The sequence below is a fragment of the Stegodyphus dumicola genome, chromosome 5, assembly GCF_044657685.1.
Source record: "Stegodyphus dumicola isolate Sdum_Otavi_A_Nest chromosome 5, ASM4465768v1".
NCBI lineage: Eukaryota > Metazoa > Arthropoda > Arachnida > Araneae > Eresidae > Stegodyphus > Stegodyphus dumicola.
Window position 1 is genome coordinate 74605851 of NC_140772.1, and position 26015 is coordinate 74631865.

Below are 26015 nucleotides of genomic sequence, written 5' to 3' on the forward strand. Positions count from 1 at the left end.
CAAGCATATCGCCTTATTTTTTAAATTGCCCTGTGGAAAAAATTGGAATCACGCTTGAATAACATAAGAAAGAAATAAACACAAAAGAGCACATGACGATTGCTTAAGCTGAAAAAGTATTCTAAATGCTTTTCTCTCGTGCTTTCTAAATGGTGTATATGTTCTCAATAGTGCACCATTTTCAGATACTGAAAGATGAGCTGTGTAGTTTTTGTATTTTACAAATGAACTGGTTGTCATCAGGTCTAGATTTAAATGCTGAAGTTTGGAAAGAGACTTTCATAAAGAGTTTTGATTTACTCTTTTAACTGATATTAATTGGAGAGGTCATTTTATAGCGGAAAAAAGGCAAGGTTTTAGGGTGTTCTTGCACTACATCGTGAAAATCTTCGAAACCTTCGTAGCGTATGTCTTCCGACAATAATAATATCTAGAAATTTTCGCAATCAAAGATTTCGATGAACATTTTGATGAGATGCATATAAGAAACGAAATAAAACTACAAATAAACAATTTAATAAAAATTGTTTCACGCAATTTTAATTGAAATTTGCATTTACAAACAATTCAAATTCTAGAAACGTATTCAATATCGCAAATTTAGATGTTATTTTCTGAACGGAGAAGCTGAAGAGATCTAGAACAGTGTTTGTGGTTCGAGAGGCAGTAAAAGGACATTGAGAAAGTGAACACTAAAATTACGCATAGGAAATAGGTTTACAGAAACATTTTCGAAGCAAACATCTAAAACTTCATTTGATTTCTTGCGTAATTATTATAGGAATTCATATACAAATCCTGTGAGCCTATCCTTTATCAGTGATGGTCTAGGTTAGAGTTTCATAACTGTGGGTCACGACCCCCAAAGGTGTCGCGGGGCCTGCAGCACGGGGTCGCCAAAAACTTTAGCAGTTTGGATATTTCCTTAACTTATTATAATCATTTTACAATTACCAAATATTTTTACACAATGTATCTGAAATAGACAAAGATAAGACAATATACAGCCAAAGAGAAAAACGAAAACGTTTCGACGAATTCTTTTTATAATATAATCCTTCATTTTCCTTGCTTTGCATGTGACGCTCTCATTTCGTTTGTTACTTATTTAAAATGTTCACATTGTTCTATGTCTTAAAATTAGAAATTAAAGTTAATGATCTAAAACTGCAATAGTTGTAATACAGTGCAAGTGAAAAAATTGACAATTTCACTCACGCGTGTGTCGGATTTGCGCAATACTTATAGGATCCCACAAAATTTTTGTAAATATAATGGGGTCCTGGAAGTCGCAAAAAATTCTCAGTAATAAAAAGGGGTCCCGACTGAAAAAAGTTTAAGAAATCCTGGTCTAGGTTATATGTTATTGTTCTTTTTAAGTTCACTTTTTTATTCTAAAGGAACGGACTGGAATGGATTGAATTTTTTAGATTAACACAAAGCATGACAGCGTTGTCTAAGGATAAGAATGCATTCCGGGGGACTTTTTTCAAGGGAAACTGAGTCGTATTCATATTACACATGGAAATATTTTATGCAACCAACCCGTTCATTCGGATATGAACTTAGTCGGGTTTTATTGCTCAGCTATTAGAGAGATTGGAGCTATAAAATAGCATTCTTAAGTTGTAAAATCAGAGCCCCATGTTCTTTCAGTATATATCACCGCTAGAACTGCGGCTGGAATCTGTGAGTGATTTGATAGTTCATGATCACAAATATTTTAATAGTTTTTAATCGTTACTATTTTTAATTTTATGCATGCCAAGTGTAATAAATATTTAAAATTTTGAAGCATTTTCAATTAGTGCCCTAGATCAGCTGCAAAGGATATCCGATATAGTATTGTTGCAAGCGTAAGGAGCACTGAACAAATTCCAAAGATGAAATTTAAAATACCACTAAAAGGGGGTGGAAAGTGAAAAGATGGTTAGGAAACCGCTTTAGATAATTAGTACTATTTTACTGGGCACTCTTTTCATAGTTTGTGTAGAAAGTATCGTTCGGCATCGAAATTGTTTGTAATCGCTTTTGTCGTATTCCAAAAGTTCCGCAAAATTAAAAAATTTATATATATAAAGCTCATTCCCCTGCATTACAATCCGACCGTTATAATCCCAAAATCCTCATTACGCATTCCGTCGTGTGAATCATATCGGATATGCTTCCTGAAGCCAATTAATTTTTTTTTTTAGTTCATTTTGTATTTCAGCTCACTAAGATCGCTGAACACTAGTTTTTCAATCCACGTTCATAACCCAGTAAACGGGCTAGCTCTGTGAGTATTTTCATGATTTATTCTAAGCATAACATTCATATGTACGGCAACACCTTTCACGTGGTTTATTTTCAGATATGCATAAAAAATGGTAAATATTAAGCTAATAATGCCTTCTGCGTTTTATTCAGATTTAACAAGTTGAAGAGAAACCATCTCGATTACACAAGAATCTGTGCAAGCTTTCATTTGCTTTTTTCTATCTATTCAAAACCCAACTGAAAAATTACAGAATTAGGATTCCAGCAGTTTAAAAGACTGCATTTCAACTGCATTTCGTAGTAAATACAAGATGTTCGTAAATTTGCCACATTTTTTTTAGTCTGCATATATGATAAAATGAATTAAGTCTGAAGTAAATAGGTCGAAAATAATCTTAAATTTGCATAACGCTAAAGAGGCTTCCCCAGTTACACTTTCTTGAATCGTAACAGCAATTTTTCACATAAAAAAAGCCTTACTCTGAGCAAGATGAATGCATCTTTCAAGAATGATAAAAATTACACCTTTTTTATTATTTGTTTAATAATCATATAAAGTTCGATGTTTTCATGTGTCATCAGAGCCATGAAAACATGTCGCTAATTGGTCACTTATTTCAGGTAAACAATTATGGAGGTATAAATTTCAGTATGACCAGTGGAGTTTCAGTATGAAGAACAAACATTTATTAAAGATAATCAGAGGACATATTTCAAATATTTGCTTTAGTATTCATAAACTATGTGCTCGTCGTACATCAGGCAAACTGTTGTTATTATTAGCGGTTAACTTCCACATAATTTTTTTTCCAATGGCGGGCACTTGCCTATAACGAACGGCATTGGTTACTACAAGTGGCCAGAAGTGGGGGCTATTTTATTGTAGAGTCAACTAATAGGCGGACACCGTTATCTCCTATGAAAGAATAGACAATTTTACATCCATGCCTTCTCCGGGTTTCGAACCTCGGCCCTTCGGTATCGCAGTCAGGCTCGCCTAACCACTATACCGTCTGGACGGCTCAAATAAATGTATATTATCTGCTCATATTCTGCGTATATACGTTTCAAATAACTTGTTTACTTAACGAATGATTAATAACAAATAATCAATCGCATAAGTAGTTCACTTTTCTATTTAAATTTCAAAATTTTCATATTTTACATATTTTTAAACGTTTTATTTGCATTAGCCGTTTGAGTAGCCAGCTGCCTAAAATACTAGTTGTGATAAAAAAATGTGTAATGATTTTAATGAATCCAGCTAATGTTATTTCATGGGTGCAGCTAGTAATAATTAATAATACAAATGAATTTGTATTTATAGCTTTTAAGTCGCTTAGTTTATTAATTAATTACAGAATAAATTTGAAAGAGAAATTAAATACTGTTTTATGCTTTCTCGAACGACAACACACTGCCGCGTAGAGGAAAAAGATATTTTAATTGGACAGTGATAACACATTTCTTTAAAACTGCCGAGTTTGTTTATTAAATTCGAAAGACAGATATTTTGCGTTTTGCCGAATGGTAACATACTTCTTTTATATATTGCTGTTTTTCTTATTAAATTTGAAACATAAATATCTTTGACACGTCGCAACACAAAATTTATATCGCTTAACAAAAGTTCTTAAAATTCAATTCGAAATTCATACTTCGATTTGTACATGTTCGGGTGGGTGCACTATGAGACGACGAGGTGCCTTATGTGTGTTCAAAATTTGGTGGGTATATGACCCGCCGTTTTTCAACAATGTAAATTTGAAAGACAAATATTTTGAAAACTGCTATGCAAATTTTTTTGCAAAGTGGCAGCAGCCATCATTAATGAAGTGAAGCTTGTAAATCCCATATTATTTTTCGGTATCTTTAATGCCATATTTAAACACAGATTACGTTCCTAATTGTTGGAAAGTAAGGTTTGTGATTAAATTTGAAACATAAATATCTTATATTTTGCAGAGTGCTAACACAAAGCGCTTAAATCGCCGAGTTTTTAATCAAAGATATGAGGTGTCAATACGAATAGCTATGTCACAACTTGCAACAAGCACAGCTAATGCAGCTGCATTCGATTAAAGACGCCTTGCATGTGTTGTGGCCATGGGGGGGAAAGAGTCTGCAAGTTAGATAATAGCAGTACAAAGCGTACTCAATTAAACGTTCTTCACGGTGTTGAAGTTAAAAGGAAGTAGCGTTTGTGAAAAGGTCAGGCCAAGCACAAGGACAGACGCTAATACAAGCATCATGAAACCATTTCTGTAATTCTCACAAATTAGGTATGATTGTAACAAATAAAGCATCAAATTAGAAGTTCGTAGGTAATTTTATCTTCTATTTAACAATCGCAATTTTATCCAAGCAATGCTTAAAAATATCTCAGTGTAGGAATAAAACCATTTTCACAACTATCTTAAAAAATGAAATAATGATCTTTAAATGTTGCATTGCTGTTCTTTAAAAATAAGTATGCATCAGAAATATTCTCAACATATTAAGAGAATATTATGAGTAGCATGAGTGTAGAAGAAATTCTTCTAATCTTAAAACATAAATGCCGAATATCTCCATCATGGTTTTGAAGACATGTTACGTTACTTGCCTGAAAGTGTAAATTCTGCTTTGAAGAAGAAAAGAAAATTAAGTAAATAATGAAGTTTGATTTGTCACATTAAGAGGTATTTGCAGTTGCTTCGTAATTTTGCAAGCATTCTCATTTTACAAATTTTTAATTTTTTTTAATTTCACAACCTCAGTTCATCATCAGTTAGTTTTTTTATAAGAAATAGTGACTAAATTTGTGTTTTGAAGTGTGTATACGGTTCGGTGCCCTTTCTTTAAATATCACACAAATTCTACATGGTGATACTCATCGCGCTGAGAAAATGAAAACAGAGAAATAAGTATATTAGTCTGCTAATTAAATGACGGTGTATTGTTTTCCGGTGTGCCACTTATATCTCTTTTTAAAAATCATCTTTCACTCCCTGCTTTGATTTCAAACTATCGAATTATATTCTGTAACTATATTTGCTGTTTAGTTCTAAACTTGCATCAAATGTAAACTGAATAAACGGTATTTTAAAAATATGTCAGTTTAATATTAAGATAATGTAAAGTGATTTAAAGCGGACACTTTTTATTGTAAGTGAAAAAATAAAATAAAGGTAATAAATGTTAGACGTTTTTAATTTTTTGTAGTATGAAAAATTATATGTATCAATACATTTCAAATTAAATTATTAATTGCTTTTATTTTTCCACTTAAAAATGGTGCCCTCTTTAAGAAATTACTTAATATACTCTTTAAGAAATTACTTAATATACTCTTTTCACTTAAGGTGCTTTATATTTTTCAAAATATATTCATTTAACATTATAGATTAATACTACAATATTACATTAAAAAACTACATAAACTTAATCCCATATAGTGCGACATCTCTTGCGGAACCTTATTAGTCATGCCATTATATTTGGGTCCTAACTTGCTGTCTTTACTAACACACAAGGTTCACTTAAATCTGAACCAAATTGTTTTCTTAGAGTCCCTTTTATAGCTTTTACTGATGAAAACTTCTGCTCACAAGTGTATGAGGACCCAAACATTGTACGCAGTTGTTATTGCAAATTTTTTCCTGGCCGAAACTTTTTGTGGGATGTCGTTCCGTTTTTCAAGGACTCTTTGGAAGCATTATTTTCTAACGTTTGGATGAAACATTTTGGAATCTGCGCAAACCACTTCTAATACTTTACCAAGTTTGACAAATTTGTTCACTCACGTAGAATTTTCTTGAAATTCTGTCAACTCTTAATTCTAAATTGTCAATATCCAACCACTAAAAAAATGTCACTTTAAGATCATCCATTTTAGCAAAGTGGATAATTTTAGATCTTAGCTTCAAATACTCCCCCAAATTCCGAAATTGAGAAAAATCGTGTTGATGCTATTTCCTCTGCATTTCCTGAAATATCCATACAACTCTTAATATATTATCACTCTCTTCTGAAGATAATTTATCAGCAAAATTCGGCGTTAGTGCTATGTGTTTTTTAAGCGAAGAGAAATATTTAAACTCCTTGGTCATTGGAAAAGTCATTGGAAAACATTAAATCACACACCCAAATAGGATCCATCGAGTTCTAAAAATTCTTCCTCCTTTTCTGTTATAAAAAATTAAATTTTGTCCAAACTCTCGACAAATCTGGGAAGAACTTTTCACGACTCCTCCAGCGAACGTTATTGTACATAAGCCACCGTACTGTATGTTAAGTGCACCATACTGAGATTCTGCATCCTGTAACAACTTCGAGAACTGGCGATTATTTAGTTTACTTGCAGATATGATATTCACGATTTTGATTTTTACTGGCAGAACATTTTGAATTGAATTCATACTTTTGCATATAGTGCATGATTAAGAATAATTTCTTCCTTTTTTACTTCCTTGTACGAAGTAAAAAGGAAGTATTGTAATCCCGAAAAGTTTCAGGCATCATATTTCAACGAAAATATCCATTTTGACCGCTTTCGAATGCAATTTAACGATGTTTTTGTGTGACACCTGTACGTAAGGACAGAATAAAAGACTCTTTTTCCCCCAAAAAAAATTATAAAACTGACTTAAAATGAGTCTGAAAAGAATTTTTCTTGGCATCTGTATGTACAGAAAAATCCTACGTACGTACGTATGTATCTCGCATAACTCAAAAACGAGTAGCCTCAGAACGTTGAAATTTTGTATGTGGAACAGCTATAACATGTAAACGTGCACCCCGTAATTTTTGGTTGCAATCGGCCGCACCAAACGTATATGAATACATGTATATATATATCACCTCTGTTACCAGGATCAGTGATTTCAGTTTCTTTACTCTTATATGTTTGTAAGTTGTGCATTTTTTGCTTTAAAAATGATTGGATTATATTGTTCTTATCTTCTGGTTAAGGTTTTCATGCTTTTAGTAAATCTTCACGCAATATTTCTGGATTTACCATCAATTTAAAAGTTGTTTAAGTGCAGCTAAGCCTAATTATTTTTGCGGTAGTGGACATGTTTGTTTACGTTTCCAACTTAGAAAAATAGCGGATTTGTTGCCAGTCTAGAGAAACTAAACTTTGCGACAACAAAGATAACGCCTTCTTTTATTATTGCAATTAAATCGTGTTTAGTCCATTTTGGAATTTATTCGAAGAAATAAGTGTTTAAGATTTGCTTCGTAATTTTTAATATAGATATTTTTTATTTTTGTGTATTTTTGCCTTGTCGGGAAGTGAGAACTGAATTAATTGAATGAGAAATACTGAATCGTCTGTGAAAAACTGTTTCTTTTTTGTTATGTTTGCTTAATTTCTTTTATACATCGTTTTAGATTTATTATAGTATTTGAATAGGATATGTGGAAACGATTAGATAATTCTTTAAATGATATAAATTTATATGCATTCTGAGTTATAATATGAACGAAAGCTAACGCTGTTAAGTAAACCTAGCTCCAGTGTCGCTATGGTAAACAAATATAATGAATTTTAAAGAGTGAATTTATTCTATTTTCGTTTACGCGCTATCGACGAAGTAGATTTAATTCAATCCAATAATTTAAAATAAAATGCAAGAAAAAAGGCATATATTTTAATATTCCGTACAAGGAAGTCATGGGGTGTACACATCAGATTTTTTCTTCATTGCATCACAAATTTGTCTGAAAGAAAAACTATTTACTCAAGTAACCAATTCCATGACCTTAATAAAAGTGTTAACTGAATCTCCGTACTTAACGTGGTAGCCATGATTAGATATTTAGCTTAGTTATAAATACGGGCTTAATCTTCATGCCCCCTTCATTTAAAGAACCAGAAATTTAAAACTCCCGAACTCTTTCTCACATTGACGCGCAGCATCGAATCTACACAAAAATGTTAAATTTTCAAAATTATTCTCTGTAACCTTGGCAATGTGTGATAACCACTGCTGTAAAGGTTTTATGTGATATTTATTTAAAAATTCAGTTTTGTCACAGTACAGAAGCCTTTTATCTAGTTCCTTTTTCAGATTGTTATACTATTTAGAAAATCAGATTGTTTGAATTAATAAAGGAGACCATAAGATGGTGTTCTCATTCTCAAAATCTCATTCCGCTATATATCGAAACATCAGTTTCGTCGCATACCACCTTCATATTCAAATGTAAGAAACCAAAACCGAAACGACAATGGAACACGTCCATAGGTTCGCCATCCTGATCCTTAATTTGCGAGATAAAGGTAAATGAAAAACTATGTTACCATATAGTGTATGGAAAATACAAATATCTTAAATACTATACCCCAGCCAAGTGAAACAAAATAAATTGTTATCATCAGCTTATATTTGGTTCCTAGAATTTTGGATTTTTGATATTCAGTTAGTCGAGTAGACGAATTCCTAGATATGCAGAATAGTCATCTGGGTATTTCTGACCTAAACAGCATGTAAAACGCTTTGTTTACTCCTATTTCCTAGCTAGTAATGTCTAAAAAAAGTTTGTTTTCCGTACTTCAGTTATGGACTTATAATTTTCACACATATTTCTGTCGAAAAGTACGGAATTACAGATGTTAAGTTCTTTATCTACCTGTTCAATTAAAGCGAGGAATACTATTATGCAAAATTGCATTTTTAGTACACTCTGTATTTTCATCATGAAGGTACCAAGGCTTATGTTTTGAAATATGTATACAGCATGCATCAAGCTCGTATTTTCAAACACGCATGTTTAGCTTATTTTATTTTATTTTTTTTAATTAACAAATTTTGTAAACAGAATGAATTTTAGCGATGATGTTTTCAGAAAGTATTTTTAAGCTACATATCATTGTCATAAGAGTTGGAGGGGTTTTGTCCAGAACTGATTATTTAAAACAAAAGAATCAAGGAAACAAAACAAAATTTCTGTGTCAGAAAAGACGAACGTTTTTCTGTTTTGTGTTTAATTCAATACGAAAACATACAGAAAGCCGTCTCAGATAATATTCTCAGTATATACTGTTGCGTGCGTACGGGTTCGTTTGAATTGAATGCACAAGTCGATAAAAAATGGACAAAATTTATTACTATTACAACAAAAATTTCCTCAGGTATTCTTTCAGTATTACAATATCTCACAGTAGTTATCTTTTAACTACTCAAACGTTCAATAGAACTTAATTCAGAACAGTTAAAGAAAGCTAATCCGCGAATTCGCTACAGTCAACAAGAGCAGTTTTCTAAACAATCTCTTAAAACAACAACAAGCTAACTCAAATAACTGACTAACTGAATTGAAATCGAAATCGAGTCAATGGCTAGGCGGCAATTAGTAGCCAACCGCTACTTTAACCGTCTCTGTTGGTAAATTGCCCTAAGGCGTTGGTATACTTAAGTTTTTAATTAAGGCGATTTACGCCGCGCCAAAAACTGAATTGAGAGGTTTTCCTCCTTTTTATAAGATTTTTAAATCACGAACGAGAACTTTCTGGAACTTTCTCGAAATCAAAAAAAGAGATATTTATTTATTAAATGTTAAACGCACGTGCTCTTGTATTTTTAATTTTCCGGCTTAGCTTTCCTTTAATATTCGTCACGCGCTGCACTTCACGGGAAATAAAACCATTTAATTTATAATTCAACTAACATTAGCTATTTAAATACCAAATCCGTAACAATACTGTTTTGCCATGTCTGTTCTCCTGTACAATCTGTTTTGGTATAAATCAGATTCTTAATATGTGTTCTAGTTTTATTCATTAAAAAGTTAAATTATTTTTCTTACTTAAAAATTGATTTTTTAATTTATTAATAAATATTAGAAAGAATTCTACCTGTAGCCCTTGCCAGATGTATGAATTTTATCAAATCTACAGTTTTCAAATGTATTATGTTGGCGTACGTTTGCAATGATTTATACTGGACTTTTAAAAATATTTCATACGTTAATTCCAGCCTTTTCTTGTTGATGTATTAATTTCATTCATCTATAAATTAAAATAAAAGGTAGCACTCACACTGACACCACATCTAAAAGTATAAAAATGAAATGCATAAAATCTGGGACTATTGTTTTAAGATAAGTGAAACAATGCTGTTAGCCTAGAACCCCTGCCAAGAGAATACCTATGCACAGTGCTTAATGCACATTAACGTTCTCACAAACCTCAAGAACTGTATTAATTTTATTAGTAAGTATGTTATTTTAATTCATAATATAAACCAACATTCCCGAAATGCATCCCTATGTCAAGATGCTGAGAAAATCTTCGTGATCTTTAAATCCCCATTTTGCTGATAAAGACATTTCTCATACATCCTTTTCCCTAGAGGTCAATCCACTGATGCCAAATATGGCCAAAATCTCTGCATTCCGATTTATAGATCTGTTTTTCAATCGCTGATGGAATGTAAACAGAGACTGATGAAATGCGGTTATCAAAGCCGAATTCTTCCAGCATACCTTCACGATCAGAACGATATTGAATTCTGCTCAATTCAGGACTTTGTTTATCTTTAAAGGCAGAATAAAAGGGCATAACACTTTTATGTTTACTTGATATTTATTGCTGAAAGATTTGCGCTCTTAGAGATGATAGTAATGTTATAATGATGAAAAAAAAACTGCTGCTACTGGCAGAGAAAAAAATGTTGATTAGAAAAATAAACCAGACTGCTGATTAATTTCGGCATTAACGATTAATTGAACAAAAAATGGATCCAGTGCTCGAATCTTGAAAATATTTGCCATTCAAAACTTTTGAATCTTAGCTGTTTTAACAAAAATCGATTACTTTGATCGAGTCCTGTAGAAACGTATATAAAAAAAAGAAGGCTTATGTCCTAATTTCCGTAGATTTGATCGCCATTACCGTTTTACAGCGGTCTATGGTGTATTACACTTTCACTGTTTCGAACAGAAATGAGCATTACGTGTTTAGTGTTTATTTATATTAATTTTAAAAATTATTCTGACCCCTCTTAATTTGCTTTGATGAAAAATATTCTTTAAGGATGGAAAAATTTGAACTGTTTCTCAAATATTTTTAATCAAATTATATGAGTGAACGAGATACATGTATCTTAATTATAAACTTCGTTTATTAAATTTTGTTTTGTATTTTCTTAATAGATAAGTGTGTTTTAAAATATATACTTTTAAGTCTGTTCATTAAACGAAAATTTTAAATTTTGTTTTGATTAAAGTCTTGGGATTTATATTTTTTTAATTATTATTATTTTAAAGTATGCGAAAGATTTGAGAAATTCAAGAACCTTTTAGAATTCGGATTCAAATTTAAGGAAATAACAGGATTACTCTTAACTTTTACCTAAGCATTTTATGAATGATGCAGGAAAAGGAGAAAGTAAAAGCTATTGTCCCCGAATATTCGGGCTAAAAACTATCTTCTCCAAATATGGTAAATTGCTTTCTAGCTTAGAAGATACAATATAGAATATACAGTTCGTTTGCCGCCTACCAGGCTTCTCTCCTAAGGTGAAACTAATCTTAATTAAGAAGATATAGCTTATCATCATAAGGGCACAGCCCCGATCCTCCTAACCGGCTCAAGCCAATCTTTTGATCAAAAAGTGGGACTGGCCAGAAAAAATATATATATATAAAAAAAATCCAAAATCTAAGTCTCAGTGCCGAATTCCAATTCTATCTTTGATCGTATTTATACTCTTTATTATAGTCTCTGCAAAATCTTTCAAATTTGAATAATTCCTTTTAAAATCTTCCTTAAAATTATTTCTGTATTTCTCTCTTGCACTCCGGGTAAGCGTACATTCATCGACGAAGTGCCTGGCGTTCCCAAACCTATCCTATATTAAGCATTTATCATTTTCTGTAGATGGCACCGATTAAAATAAGCCGGAAAACGCCCATGATTAGTCAGTATCAATATAATGATATTATAAATAGTGTTGAAAATTAATATTACAAATAATGTTGATTTATATCAACATTATTTATATATTCCTTTTCTTCTTTAACTTTATATTTTTCATTAACTCTTTTTCTTATTAGACAATTCCCAACAAAAATTCCATTCTGTATAAATCCAGTTTTTAATTTCAGCAGTGGTCTTTTTTCTTGAATCTTGGATATCGAAATTATCGGTCTCATTTCCAAGTGCCGCCATTTTAGCAAAGGTGACCACCCTTTCATTTTCGAGAATTCTACCGTGTGCTTTCCCCCAATAGATGTTAGTGATTTTTCTTTAAATCTCAATTTGCTGTTAATAGCATAAATTAATAAAATGTTGAAATATAATTATTGTGTAACCTAAAGAGACCCGTTAGTTTCGAATTCACCTGCAATTGATACCTGTCAATGAATGTGGCCCTGGAAACTTTACATTTTTATCTTGGAGACACTTAAACTGATATAAGAATGTAACACAATGTATAACTATATGTTTCTGTTTCTTAGGAATTCTTTTTTTTTTTTTTTTTTTTTTTTTTTTTTTTTTTTTTTTTTTTGTAAACTAAAATCGTTTGATAAAATTATTAGCTTGTTAACGTATTATTGCAAATTTTGTGTATATATAAATAATGTAATGTTATTTTTGTATAATGTAATATGAAATGCTTGAAAGAGACGATGCTCTGCCAAAAAAATAAGAATACAGGGCAAGAATATTTAACATTGAAAAAATGGCTATCTCGCTAAATTGGCGACATTGTTACCATGGTGGCGAAGGTTTTGACGACTAATTGTTTTCACTAAATATGGTGAAAAATCGCCAAACGTCACCAAACTTGGCTACCATTAGAGGGTTTCGACTCTCCTCATTAAAAACAAACTTATTGAATAGTTCAATGGTAGTTTATAGTATTGAATATTATTTAGTATTATTTAACTAGACGAAGTATTATTTAACCCTGAGATTAAATTCATAGAACCGGAGCTTGGAAATTTGCATGAAAAGCTGGAGTTTCTGGGTCCAAGAGGGGTTGCTATCGTGACACCATCTAAAACTAACAAATTCTGATTTTATATTCGTATGTGATAATTGTGAAAACGAATGTTTTCTTCATATTCAGATGCAGAAACAATATAAAAACGCAGCTCCCTTTAAAACAGTTGCAAAGCCGTGAAGTTCTTTCCGCTTTGAGGTATGGGAAAGAAATGGACCAAACAAACGTATTTTCTCACATTTTTTTCCAGAAGCTTTAGATCTTGTGCAAAGTGAATTCATCCTAGCGTGTCATTTTTATGTTTGGTACGGCTATCTGAAAATAGAATCTGTTACTAAAAGATATTAAATAGCATCACGCACCTATGATCAAACCTATCCCATATTAAGCATTCTAGCTACAGCTTGTGATGAATAGGCTTAAAGCATATGTTGGTTATTGAAATAGCAAGTGTGCACCAATATAATAAATAATAACTACGAAAAATTTTACAAACAGTGCTAATTTGCATAGTAAGTGAAAAAGGCTTGTGATTCAATGATTAGAGATTGCTCAAAATCTTTTTAAACTGATACATTTTTAATTTTTTTAAATTTTTTTTAAAGAGAGTATTTAAAAAAAGCAACATTAAGGTATATTATACACCGCAATTCGTAAGATTCATTTAATTAACCATTTAATATACTTTTATTCTGTTCTATACATTTTCTGTTTTTCCATCGACCTTCATCAGAATATAATATGTTGGATTTCAGATGCAAATACTAGTACAGTATTTATTTAGCGGAGTAGATGACAACGTCTAGTTAACTTTATCTTTCTAACTAACATCTTGGGCTTGTTGTTGCCAATTGCTGTTTTACACAAGAAGTTTGCTATTTCCTATGGTTAGCTGAAGGAACGTAAGCGAATGCTGAAACTGATATACACACAGTGTGACTTAAAATTCTTAGGGCTAAATTGGTACAAAATCGAAATTTCGAGGGGGCAAAGCATTCTTATTGCTTAGTCTCCTATGTGCAGTCCTTCTAAGTCTATACGACGCGTGGTAAAGTAATTCAGATGGGCCTGATTCTTTCGCAGACCTCATCTTCTGGAATATTGTTTAAATCTTTGACTGCGATTTTCTGAATCTCTTCAATGCTAGTAAAATACTGACATTTGAGGTGACATTTCACTTTAGTTAAGAGAACTCGCTGGAGATAGGTAAGTACCCATTCTGATGGATAAGTAACATCGTTGAGAATTGTAGCATTTTTCTTTGCTAGAAAATGCTGACCTTTTCTACTGAGACGGCTGGAAAGGAATTGCGCATTATTTTCAGTCGAAACCATTTATGTGATTGAGCTTTTTCAGGCCAAACGTGCTGGATTCTCTTCAGAAGTCTGTCCACATCATCTTTATATAATACTGAATTCGCCATATGTCTCTGAGAAAGAAAACATGATCATCATAATGCTAATTTATCAAATTCAGTTAAAAATAGATAAAAATCTAACTTAAATTTATGCTTCCTGTTGCAAGTCTTTAAATTCATCTTAATAATCATCATCTTCATCTAATTCATCTTGATAATCAAATTCATGATCATCATCAACTTCATCTTGATAATCAAAATATAAATTGTGAACGAAACCAGCATCCATTTCGATATTTGTTAAAAAATGGTATAAATAAATATGTAAAAGATAAATAAATTTACTTATATATTTTATATATAAATTTATAGTGTGTATTTCACTTATCGTTAGATTGTAAATTTTGACTCACTCTTCCTATCTTGTCATTAGACACTCTTCCTATCTTGTCATTAGACACTCTTCCTATCTTGTCATTAATAATGATATTAAAATTATTGGATGCTCCCTGTATTAAAAGATATTTACTCATATCAGGTTAGTGATGTGAAAATAAAATATTTCCGAAAATTATTGCACTTTTCTTCATTCGTTTACTTCAAGTAACATTATTTAAAATGAAATGATATTACAAATCTTTCCAAATGCATTCTAACTACGGTCTTGAGATAATGGCCCTTAATTTTTTCCAATATTCTGAGCAAAATAGCTATATTTACACATGCATATATTTGTAGATGATTTCAGGCAAAGCACATAAACAAAAACAAATTCCTTCAAAGATGGCTTCCGAAGATTAATAATCATCTTGTACTTACGTTGTCCAATATCACTGGAACATTATGCAGATATATTCAGCCTGTGGAAGCCAAACATGATTATATGCATCTGAGTTTCATGGTCTTACCCATTCAGCCTTTGATGAGATTTTAATTAAACTACAACTCCAAACTCTCCACCCCTCAATAATTACGATACGAGTCTTAAACGTAGGACTAGAGAATATAGAGTAGTCGAGTGAAAAAGAAGAAACATTTGTACTTTTTAATCTAAAAAATTGAATTAAAGTGAATTGTTATCAAGATTTTCGTAAAACGTGATATTGGAAACATGCTCAAAATAGGGAACCTTCTCATGATGAGTACGTTCTTTGGTGAATAGATGGTCACTTCTGAAAGTAATCAATAGTTCTTAGCATATAAATAAATAAATTTTGGATCACCTTTCTTAAATGACAACTTGCATAAAGAACTGAAAATCGGTAGTAAGTGGATGATTGTTTTAAGATTGGTTTACTATTTTATATTTCAAGATATCTTCCTTTTCTAGGAGATTTTTTTAAAGTATTATAAAAATTAGCGCTAATTCATTATCTGGATTTAACATTACTTTTTTCCCTTTTCATTTTGGGAAGAATTATCTATAATGTAAACTTTCACTGGAATAATAAGTATTGCATTGTTCTTTTTCATTCAATAATTTTTGAATGATTTTTATTAATAATAAATATGTCTCAAAACATTCAAGTTTGACTATCATTATTCCGACATCCTTCCTATCGTTTCATGAGCAACTCGGCAACTTTAGAACTGCTGTTGGAAAAAATACTGTTTTGTCACAATGAAAGGAAACAATAATGCGATTTTTATTGAATCTCTTTGACCATGAACATAGTTTTTATCACGCCGTGATGGATATTTGAAAGGAAACATTTTATTATCGCTAGAAACTAATAGTCAGTAAATTCTTATTGTTAAATGGCATCTCCATCAAGGTCAGACGTTTCACGGTATGAGCGAGTGAGAATTCCTTCTTCCCTCCCTCCAACTAAATTGAAGAGTTTGATGACAGCAACTTTGTTATCAAGTACTGATTAATACCATAAGCATTACTGTCTACTGCAAAATATGAACAGAATCATGTGCTGTCTTGGATTTGCAAAATTCGAGCTTGTCACGCTGATGCAGTTAGGCAATTGATTACATTCTTTCTCCTTTAAATTCGTTTCCTTTAAAAATGAGCTGATTCATTACAACTTGCAGAAATCTTTCATGCCTTACATAATTTCTTTCCTTTTCTTTATTTTCGTGCTTTACGTAAAGTTTTTCTTTGGCTTATTTAAAATCATCGGCAATCTAAAATTCGGTAAATTTGTAATAAGTTTGCTCTTTAAGCATAAGTATTTAATCATTATTTATATATGCCTAAAAGATAGTATTCTGTAATTTGTGAGCTTTATTTGTATACATAGGACCTCACATATGGCTTTACCCGTAATTCAAATTCTAAGAGTCCGAAACTTAAAGTTCTTTATGCGGAATTGTAGAATTCTGTATTTTCGTTCATTAGGTCGAAGCAAAGTAATAGTTATTTCATTGTCATTGTAGAAAGTGGCTGAACAAAAGAGAAGAGAAATTACATGTAAATATTAAATTCAAATTCTTAAATATATATGTTTCTTTAATTACAAGTCAATTAAATAATTTATGCAATAAAATTACATAATGCCAGCTGTTTGTGCGTACAAACATCAATGTCCTTTCAGACTTACGTACACGTTCTGTATCACAATTTGAATTTGAAGATACTTTGTTACTGAAATGAAGTGAAATATCTCTGTTCCCAATACATATATAAATACAGGATACTTTTGGTATTTTTGTTACAGTGTCATCATTAAAGTGCCATGTGTGCAGCACAGGAAATCCAGGTCAAGAGGACTGCGAAGCAATAGCAGAAGGCAATACTAAATACCTCATAGACTGCTTCCATCCTCTGAATAGTACTTGCAGGATTCAAGAACAATGGATAGATTTCGAAGTTTTAAATCGTAAGCATTAATATTTTTTTAAATTTTATTTAAAATATTTGCATATATACGTGCATTCTGATATGTAAACGCAACGCATTGATTTTATTTTAAATATATTTTCCCCGAGTGGTAACGAGAGAGTATTTTGGTTGGAAGCCGATTTAAAGAGTAATATTTATGAAGTGCGCATAGTAATTTTGTATTTTTTAGTTGTATCGTCTCAGTGATGTGTAAGTAATGCGCGAATAAAGATTTATTTGCATAAGTGAAGAATCATTCTTAAAGAAAATATGTAAGCTAACAGATATATGTAATATTTTGAATATTATATTTGAATTGGCAGTCGGGCACATGAGTGAAGCTTGACAATATGGTCACATCAGAATTCTGACCATTGTTGTGGCTGAGTGTAAGGCGGCATCCAGCGACGACACAGAAGGATTTAAATTTATAGCTCCATATCTTTGTTCAATTCAAAAGGCAGATCATTATTCTTTACTAAATAAGATTAACTTTAAATTCATAGCATTCGAAGAAAGGGAGGCAGATCAGAAGAGCATCAGCATGGGTCTCAACAGCAATAGAGGGAGAAAGCGGTCTCTGACGCAAAATGGTACGCTTCATTTATAGGAGCGGTTACGTAATATGCTCGAATGTTCTCGAAAATACTGGTCTAGGGGGGAGATCCTGAAATTGCGGAAAGTTAATTTGAGGTTGCTTATTCGCATAGAGCAAAGCCATCGTATTTTTTATATTTTACGTATATATATATATATATAATGTTAAAAGATAAACGTTTATTGATTAAAATGCTAAAAGGTAACAAAATTCCGCATAAGTTCATCAAAAAGCAGCTAGCTAAACTAAAATTGTCGATCTAAAAATTATTTTCATGATAGTTTTTAGTTGACAGGCTGCACTTATACCATTATGGCGGTATAGTCTGGATGTCCTTAATATAGCTGAATTAGGCTTCTTGGCAAAATTCTTACATTTGTTTTAATTTTGATTAGACTGTCTAATAATTATATAAGTATTTTATTAACAATATGGGCCTAATTCAGCTTTCAGCCTCCAAGTCTCAAAAATCCGTTCTGTATTTGTTATCTCAATCCGTAATTGAGTTCTGTATTTTGTAATAATTGATAACTTATTTCGTTTTCTGCCTTTTTTCTTTTTTAAATTACCTATAATTTGTAACGTTGCTAAATTCCTATCCTATCTTCGTCACAGTTTTAATACTCCGCTCTTTTTTTAATCATCACAATAATTTTTTAACTTCTTTGAAATTATTTTTTTAATTCTTCAAAATTTTTATAACTCTACTGAAAATTTTTCTGCACTAAGCACTGCAGCCCATTTTTATCCTGAAATTAAAAATTTATATAATTTTTATACTAAGAACTACACATTTTTTCATTTGTTGAACTGGAATGAACTAAAATACTTTTTGGCGGGTTTCTTGTGATATTTGTGGTTGCTTATCAGGTTTATAATTCAGTTAATTCGATGCTTTTTTCTTTTTACAAATTATGGGTTTTTAGTACACCATGTTTAACTTTACATTAGAAATTTTCTAATTATTTTTAATCAGTTTAAATTTTGTTATTAATCTAATTTCTTAACAACGGTACCTAGAGAAATCAAATTTTGAATGACGTAGTCCTTCACTCGAATTTGTTTTATTATATATTTCATATTTTGTAAAATTTTAACGAATTTTTGATTAAGAAACTCAATGATTTCAACTCAAGCAATAGCAATATTGTACTGAAAAAAAAATATTTTACCTCCAGCGCGCGAGACTGTGTAATTCTAAAGATGGGCTGTTTTTAAGTATTTTGTGATATTGCTAAATTGATTTAAATTTTATAGTTTAAGTGCAGAGAACATGATATTTAATAATATATAAAGGTGATATTTAATGAACAAAACGTTAAAAAACGCCCATTTAGGCGTAATTTGAAATCTGAAAGGCCTTCAGATTTTTTGTTTTGTTTTGTTTAAAATTTTAGTGTTACTTTTGAGACGATAGAGACAGAAATTTAAAATTTCTTTTTATATGATCTGTGGTTGATAGAAATGGCGATTTTACAAGAAGAAATAGAAAACTATATCTCGTAATTTTTCTGTTAAGCATTAGCAGAGGGACATCCTAGAAATCTTAAATTTATATCTTGAACTATTTATTTGTTTAATGGCATTTAAAAATCTGATAAATATTTTTAATATGTTGCTTGTTTAAGCATAAATTATCTTATTTTCCCTACAATAAACTGAAATGCATATTATGGTTTAAAATAACTGAGCCGTCGCTAAAAAGTCTTTATAATTTTCACATCTCTTGCTTGAAAATGTTTGAGAAAAATTGCGAAAACAACAGCAAATAAAAAGTATTTCAAAGCTGTAGGAAGCTAAGAATAAGTTTCTGATGTAACTTACTCTGTTTTGCTTTCCTTGTTAAAGTGTACTTGTGTTTGAAAAAAGGAATTTTTTTTTTCTTTTTTCAGAAAAAACCGATAAAAGAACCATTCGTCAGTGTGCGTCGACAGAGTATGATGCAAGTAGACCTTGTTACTATAGGACAGGCTTTGGTGGAAGAATAAGCGTGTGCAACTGTGAAGCTGACGGCTGCAATGAAGCTGCCAGAACTGCCTCTACTCTACTTATGACAATAGGACTAGTTCTATTTGTTAAATATTTAGCTCACTAAAGAATTATACAGTATATTAGTGCATTTGATTTTCAACGTACTAATCATCTGGTGCGACTGTGAAATATTTGCCGGAACTGTAAATATCCCAGACTGAAAGATTTACAGTTTCATTCGCTTGTTGTGTTAATAGCTTGAGTTTCATTGCAATAACCGTTTCAACCGTAGATCCATTCAAAAATTAGGGATACTAGACATCATCTGGAAACTTAAATACGTTAAAAAATAAGAAGTTTTTTTTAGCTCCATCCTTTTATCACAGTATGCTATATAAACGAAATATTAATTGTTATATACTATTTTTCAAGTTTTAAAAACAATAAATCGGGATAATTATCTCTTTTATTTAAAACTTCGTATACATATATGTACATAAATAATTATATGAGTATGTTATTGCTAATTGTTATTCATTCGAAGTTTTTAATCTTTAGCGGCACTTATATTTCGGTACTTGCATCAAAACTATATCCTAGATCTGTCTTATAGGTCGAATTGGCGTACTGATCATGCCATAGGATTTTTTTTATTTTGAAATTATGTAAATGTGTAATAAATGTTTAAAACATTAGTTTAAAATATTTACTATTTAATTTTTATTCCAATAGGAAGGCTTAGAGATCTTTATAACAATATTTAATATAACATCTGGGACTTTTCCAGCACTGCTTTGCAACTAAATAAAAATTAAAAAAATGCCAAGAGTCTCTCTCTCTCGTGCTGCCTTTCTCCTCCCCTCTCCTCCCCCCTTTTTTTAAAGCAATAACCTTTTTTTCTTCTTTTTCTCCCTGCAGCGGCATTCCTAAAAGGTATGTTCAAGAACTACTCGTGTATGTGTGTTGTGCACAAAAACGAATCCTCGTAGAATAACTTAGATTGTAGTATAGTGCGTGGACTCAGTTGTGAGCAACCTGTATGTTGCCAATTAGCAACGAAATTTTACAAAAACCATTCAACGAACCTTAACATTTATTTTTCTTTTTTAAGATGCTAAAAACTCTGAACACCTCACAGTAAGAGATATCAGTGTTTGCATAAAAGCATACGACAAACAAAGTATCCTGATGTGATTGCAGACAACAGAAAATAAATATTCAAGAATAATTAAATTCATTTAGAATATCGTGTGAAACCCAATGGGTCGCGGAAGTTTCAAGTACCAGTTCATGTCTTGAAACTTCCATTGCTACACATTGAAAATATCGGTTGCTTATGTGGAATCTAGAATTTTGGAATTAGAAATATTATATTTTTGGTATGAGATTAATATTGAATATTTATAGGAAATGGATAGAAAAGGTGTGTGCTAATATAATACTAAAAAGCATTTATTTCGTGAGTTATAGTTAGCTAGTACGATGAGCTGTAAATAGATATCTAATATGAATTGCAGGAAACAAAGTGGTGGAATATTTTTGGAATTTTCACTTTATACGAAGTTTTACTGTTATACTCCATGTCATTTTTATATACTTTTGACCAATGAGTGTTTTGAGTAATTAATTTTATGGTCATGAAGCTTTTGTACAAAAGTTGCCTTCTCGGGTGAATTATTTTTGTATCTGAATCTCTTAGAACTGTCGTCGTCAGTATAATTTTAATCACCTAAAGAATTAAAATGCTAAACAATTTTTAAACAGCTAGTATTGTCTGTATCCTTTTATTATTTCTCTGAACTGGGGTCTTGAATAAAGTTTATTCCTGTATGGAATATTTAAACTGAAAGCAGGTTAACTAAAGTAATTTTCTTTCCGAGAAGATTTTCATAAAAAAATCTTTCGCTTAACTTCTGGAAACGCAATGCAGAAAGAAAGTTAATGATTTCAGTACTCATAAAAAGAGTCTGGAAATTATGTTGATAAAAAGTCTTTCACTCGTAACAAACTTATCTGATGTATAAGTAAAACTGTCTGTCTGATATGTTTTGAAACATTTATCAGCTTTTATCAAAAAAAAAAAAAAAAAAACTTGAAGCATCTCGGTTAATGTTAGTTAGTAGTTGGCATGAATGTTGTTATGTCCTTTTTCTGTCATTATTAAATCATTTCTCTTGTAACGGAATTTTTTTCTTGTGAATTTCTTTGTATTAACTATAAACTTTACTTTTTACGAAGGTAATTTTCTTGAAGATTTACATAAGAGCGGATTTCATACAAATATATAATAATAATATTGCTTTGCTAATAATTATTCAGAAATTAAGTGTGATGTGTTTACTTACTTTAGAGCTCTCTGTTATTCATGAATGATTAAATACTGCGAAATTTCAGTACATATATTTATAAATAAAACAAACAAAACCCCTCCCAAAAAATCGGGAATCTTAAAGTTGAAACCTTCTTCATTTGGGTAATGTATTAAGACGAAGCACCTTGAATGTTATCTGCCATGATAGAGGACTTCTCGTTCATATTCATGCCATATGCAGACAAAACTCATGCACATGCATGTAAAAGGAAACAGACGTGCAGTAGCCGAAATCGAATCTGAACTGAAATGATTAATGCATAGTGTTATACAGTCAAAAGTCGTTAATCCGGACTCGCCGGGACTTCGGCGACTCCGGATTATCGATTTTTCCGGATTATAGATCATCAGTTTAAATCTCGTAAGATGGCATGCAGAAATTCTAAAATTAAAAATATGAAACCGTAATTTATGAAATAAAGAACAATTATGATCTAAAGGGTATCAAAATTTGCAAAAAGAAAAAGCTTAATATTTATTTGTTTACTTTATTAAACATTTCTTTCAATGTAAGTTGTTTACGTTTTGCTTCGTTTCATGTGATAATACTTTCTCTTTAATTCTATTAAACAGACATAATTTCTTGTTCAGTTACAAAGTTCCGCTGTTCAAGTCCTATAATTGCTGTGTCGAGAACACCGACTAATTTGTCAATCGAAATTTTTTCGTTTTCAATAACCTCTGTCACTTTTCTTCGCTATCGGAAGCGAATTATAATGACGAGAAACTTGTTTTAAATCATATCAAAAACGGAGCATATCGAGATGAAATACTACATTTGGTAAAGAAATTATAAGCCAAATAAAATAAAAACATCTGCGCTGAAGATAAGGATAGTGTTGACAGATCAACTTCCAATTCATTACGTCGCGGCGTTCCCCCCGCCGAGCAGCGTGAAATTGATAAACAGATTTCGGATTTCAAAACATGCTTTCGCTTTAGATCCTTTACATATTAACAAATATATATCGGAAATTCTATTTGATATAATCGAAAGTTTAAGCTTACTTTTATAAAATTGCTCTTACAGTCTGCAAAAAATAATAAGCCGGATCCAATTCGAAAATTATGGAACAACGCAATCATCAACATTAACTGAAATAGATAATTAGATAATTTTAGCTTATACGTCCATTATACATAAAACGCGCACGCGAAAACGTATTCTGCACTTGCGCACACTCATATGCGCAGTCGTAAAAGGTCTTACGCGCACGCGCAAACGCCTATGCGCATGTGTCAACGCGGCGCATGCGCAGAAAGTTTTTAGTTATGAGGTCCGGATTATAGATCATTTCGAATTATGGGTGTCCGAATTAACGACTTTTGACTGTACATAAAATATTTCTTTGGGAGACTGAAAGTCATATCTCAAAATTACTTTAAAACATATCGATTTGTTTAACATAATTGAGTGAAACAAAGTAAGCTTTAAGGTAAGGATATTTGCTAGTCAATATAATATCAACTACATTTTACCTGTTCTATGTAACTTAGCTTTTGTTTGTTTTATATAACTCTGCGTAATGTTTTCTTTTCACGTAATAAGTGTTTTTAACGTATGCTTCCTAATACTAGCACTTGGTATTGCTTAATAAAGAACGACTCTTTTACGCAGACACTTTTCTGAACCCAGAGTATTTTCATGAACATTTTATAAATAACATCTTAAACAGCATGCTGAACTGCTGTAAAGGACCTTTTTTTAATGTAATAAAGCACCATTCGAAAAAGATTTATGAATGAGGAATACGTCAAATAGAGATTTTAGTTTTGGGATAAGATCCACATACTTCAGCTGCAGAATTTTAAAACTCTATTACTGCTATTACAAAATTGAATATTATCAAATTTTATCAACCTTCTTTTACTTTGTTTAAAATATTACGCATAGCTTAGAAAATAATTAAAATTCTACATTTTTAAATCACAGGAATTCAAGCTGCAAAGTATTTGATAAGAAAAAAATATTTGAATAGCTTAAAGCATAAAAGGCATATCTACCCTAAGGAACGGATGCTTTCGTGAAGGACTTTCTAAAGCAAACTGACTTGTATTCACGTTTATACTCGGAGAAAGCTACAAAGACCAACCATTCCTTTCCGGAACTGCATTATATTGAACGCCTTTAAAGCCTGGGCTTCTTGCAGGCATTAGCTGAAAAAGAGACCATCGGCAAAAATGTCTTTCAAATAATAGTTATTCATATCTTTGAGTAATTCTTCAAAAAGCTTGCAACAGATTCAGCTGATACATCCTTGTATTTTGTACTTATGGTATAAGATTTCGCAGCAGAGCTTTAAATTATTCAGCTCTCTAATTAAAAGAACAGTTATCGCTCACATTCAGTTTCAATGCTAGTTTTTTGCCTTTTTCATGAACATGACTCGCTGAAGTACTTGATGCAACACGAGTGAAAAACTTAAGCAAAATATGTCATGAGCTCAAGAAAATTTTCGCCTTGGGCATGAGATTACTGTAGAGCAGATTTTGCACTAACTCATGTTTTTGATGTTCTATAATTTTTTTCCACAATCATTTGTTTTCAAATTTGACAGATTAGTAACCCGTTTTTTGATATCTCTGAGTTTATCAAATCTTGTATTTTTGTTAAATTCTTTAAGTTTATATATTTTTAAAGAATTTTCTTTTGCTTTCTATATTTAGCTGGAATAAAGCCTCTTCCATTAAGCAAAATGTAGAGATTATTAGCTTTGAAGCGTATAGGGCTCTAGGTGTGTAGAAACTGAATCAAACTCCTTTCGACCCTATTAGACTGACAAACTTATTATCGCTTCATCTGAATATTATGACAAAGTGTTAAACAGGTTGTAAATAATTTTTAATTAAATCTTGAACTTAAATAGAAGGCATAATTCGTGCTTATAATCGAAACACTGCTATTCATGAGTATTTTAAATAACATGATTTGAAATTTCAAATTCAAGATACCGTTGTCCGAGACTTTTATAGATTGTTCTACTTAAACTGGCTCTATATTTTAATGGCGCGTTTTAACGGCTATTGAAATGGTTATGTTCGGAATATTCAGTGGCAAAGCTGGGCGATAAAATGTAACCTGCAATCAACGCCGCCAGAAACATATGAAACATTCAAACCTTCAATGTAAATACTCTACAATTTAATTTGCTTTCTACAATTCAATTTGTATGTTTTTTGTTTGCATCCTGCTGAGGACTACGAAACGGAGAAGTTGTTGTAAAGGTTTCAGTCAGCATAACTGGTTAAATAACATAAAATGTTCTTAAGAAGAATCAATCAAGAATTAACTGCGTTGTTGCTGGGATTCAGTCCACGGGTCTTCCATTTGCCAGCTGCACGTGTTAATTGTAAGGTAACCAAAAACGTTCTTGCCGTTTCTGATATGACATTAGAAACGTGAACCCCAACATAAAAATAGTCGACAAACCTGATGAAGAAGTGACGATGAAGTGGTTAGGATGGAAGTTTAGACATTGACCAAGAGTATAAAAGCGCATTGCATCGGTACTTCAAACATAACTCACACAGCGACTAATTGAAATGGACGCGTCAAAGGCGTTCGTTCGGAGTTGTTTGCTGTATTATTTTAAAGTGGGTCTGTCAGCAACTGAATTAAGTCGCCGAATTTGCCAGGCCTCTGGGGCCGAATCGCTAGGCAATGCTTCCAAAAGTTCAGGTCAGGGGAT

General features: G+C 31.5%; 1 protein-coding gene across 1 annotated transcript in view; it reads left to right on the top strand.

Annotated features, from left to right (window-relative positions):
* LOC118192371 (uncharacterized) overlaps positions 1 to 22140 on the top strand; it is a 34055-nt gene extending 11915 nt beyond the window's left edge. Inside the window, exons 2-3 of the mRNA XM_035363318.2 lie at positions 17223 to 17384; positions 19877 to 22140. Of these exons, the coding sequence (XP_035219209.1) occupies positions 17223 to 17384; positions 19877 to 20079 (365 nt within the window). The 3' untranslated portion in view covers positions 20080 to 22140. The remainder of the gene's footprint in view (positions 1 to 17222; positions 17385 to 19876) is intronic.
* The last annotated feature ends 3875 nt before the right edge of the window (positions 22141 to 26015 follow it).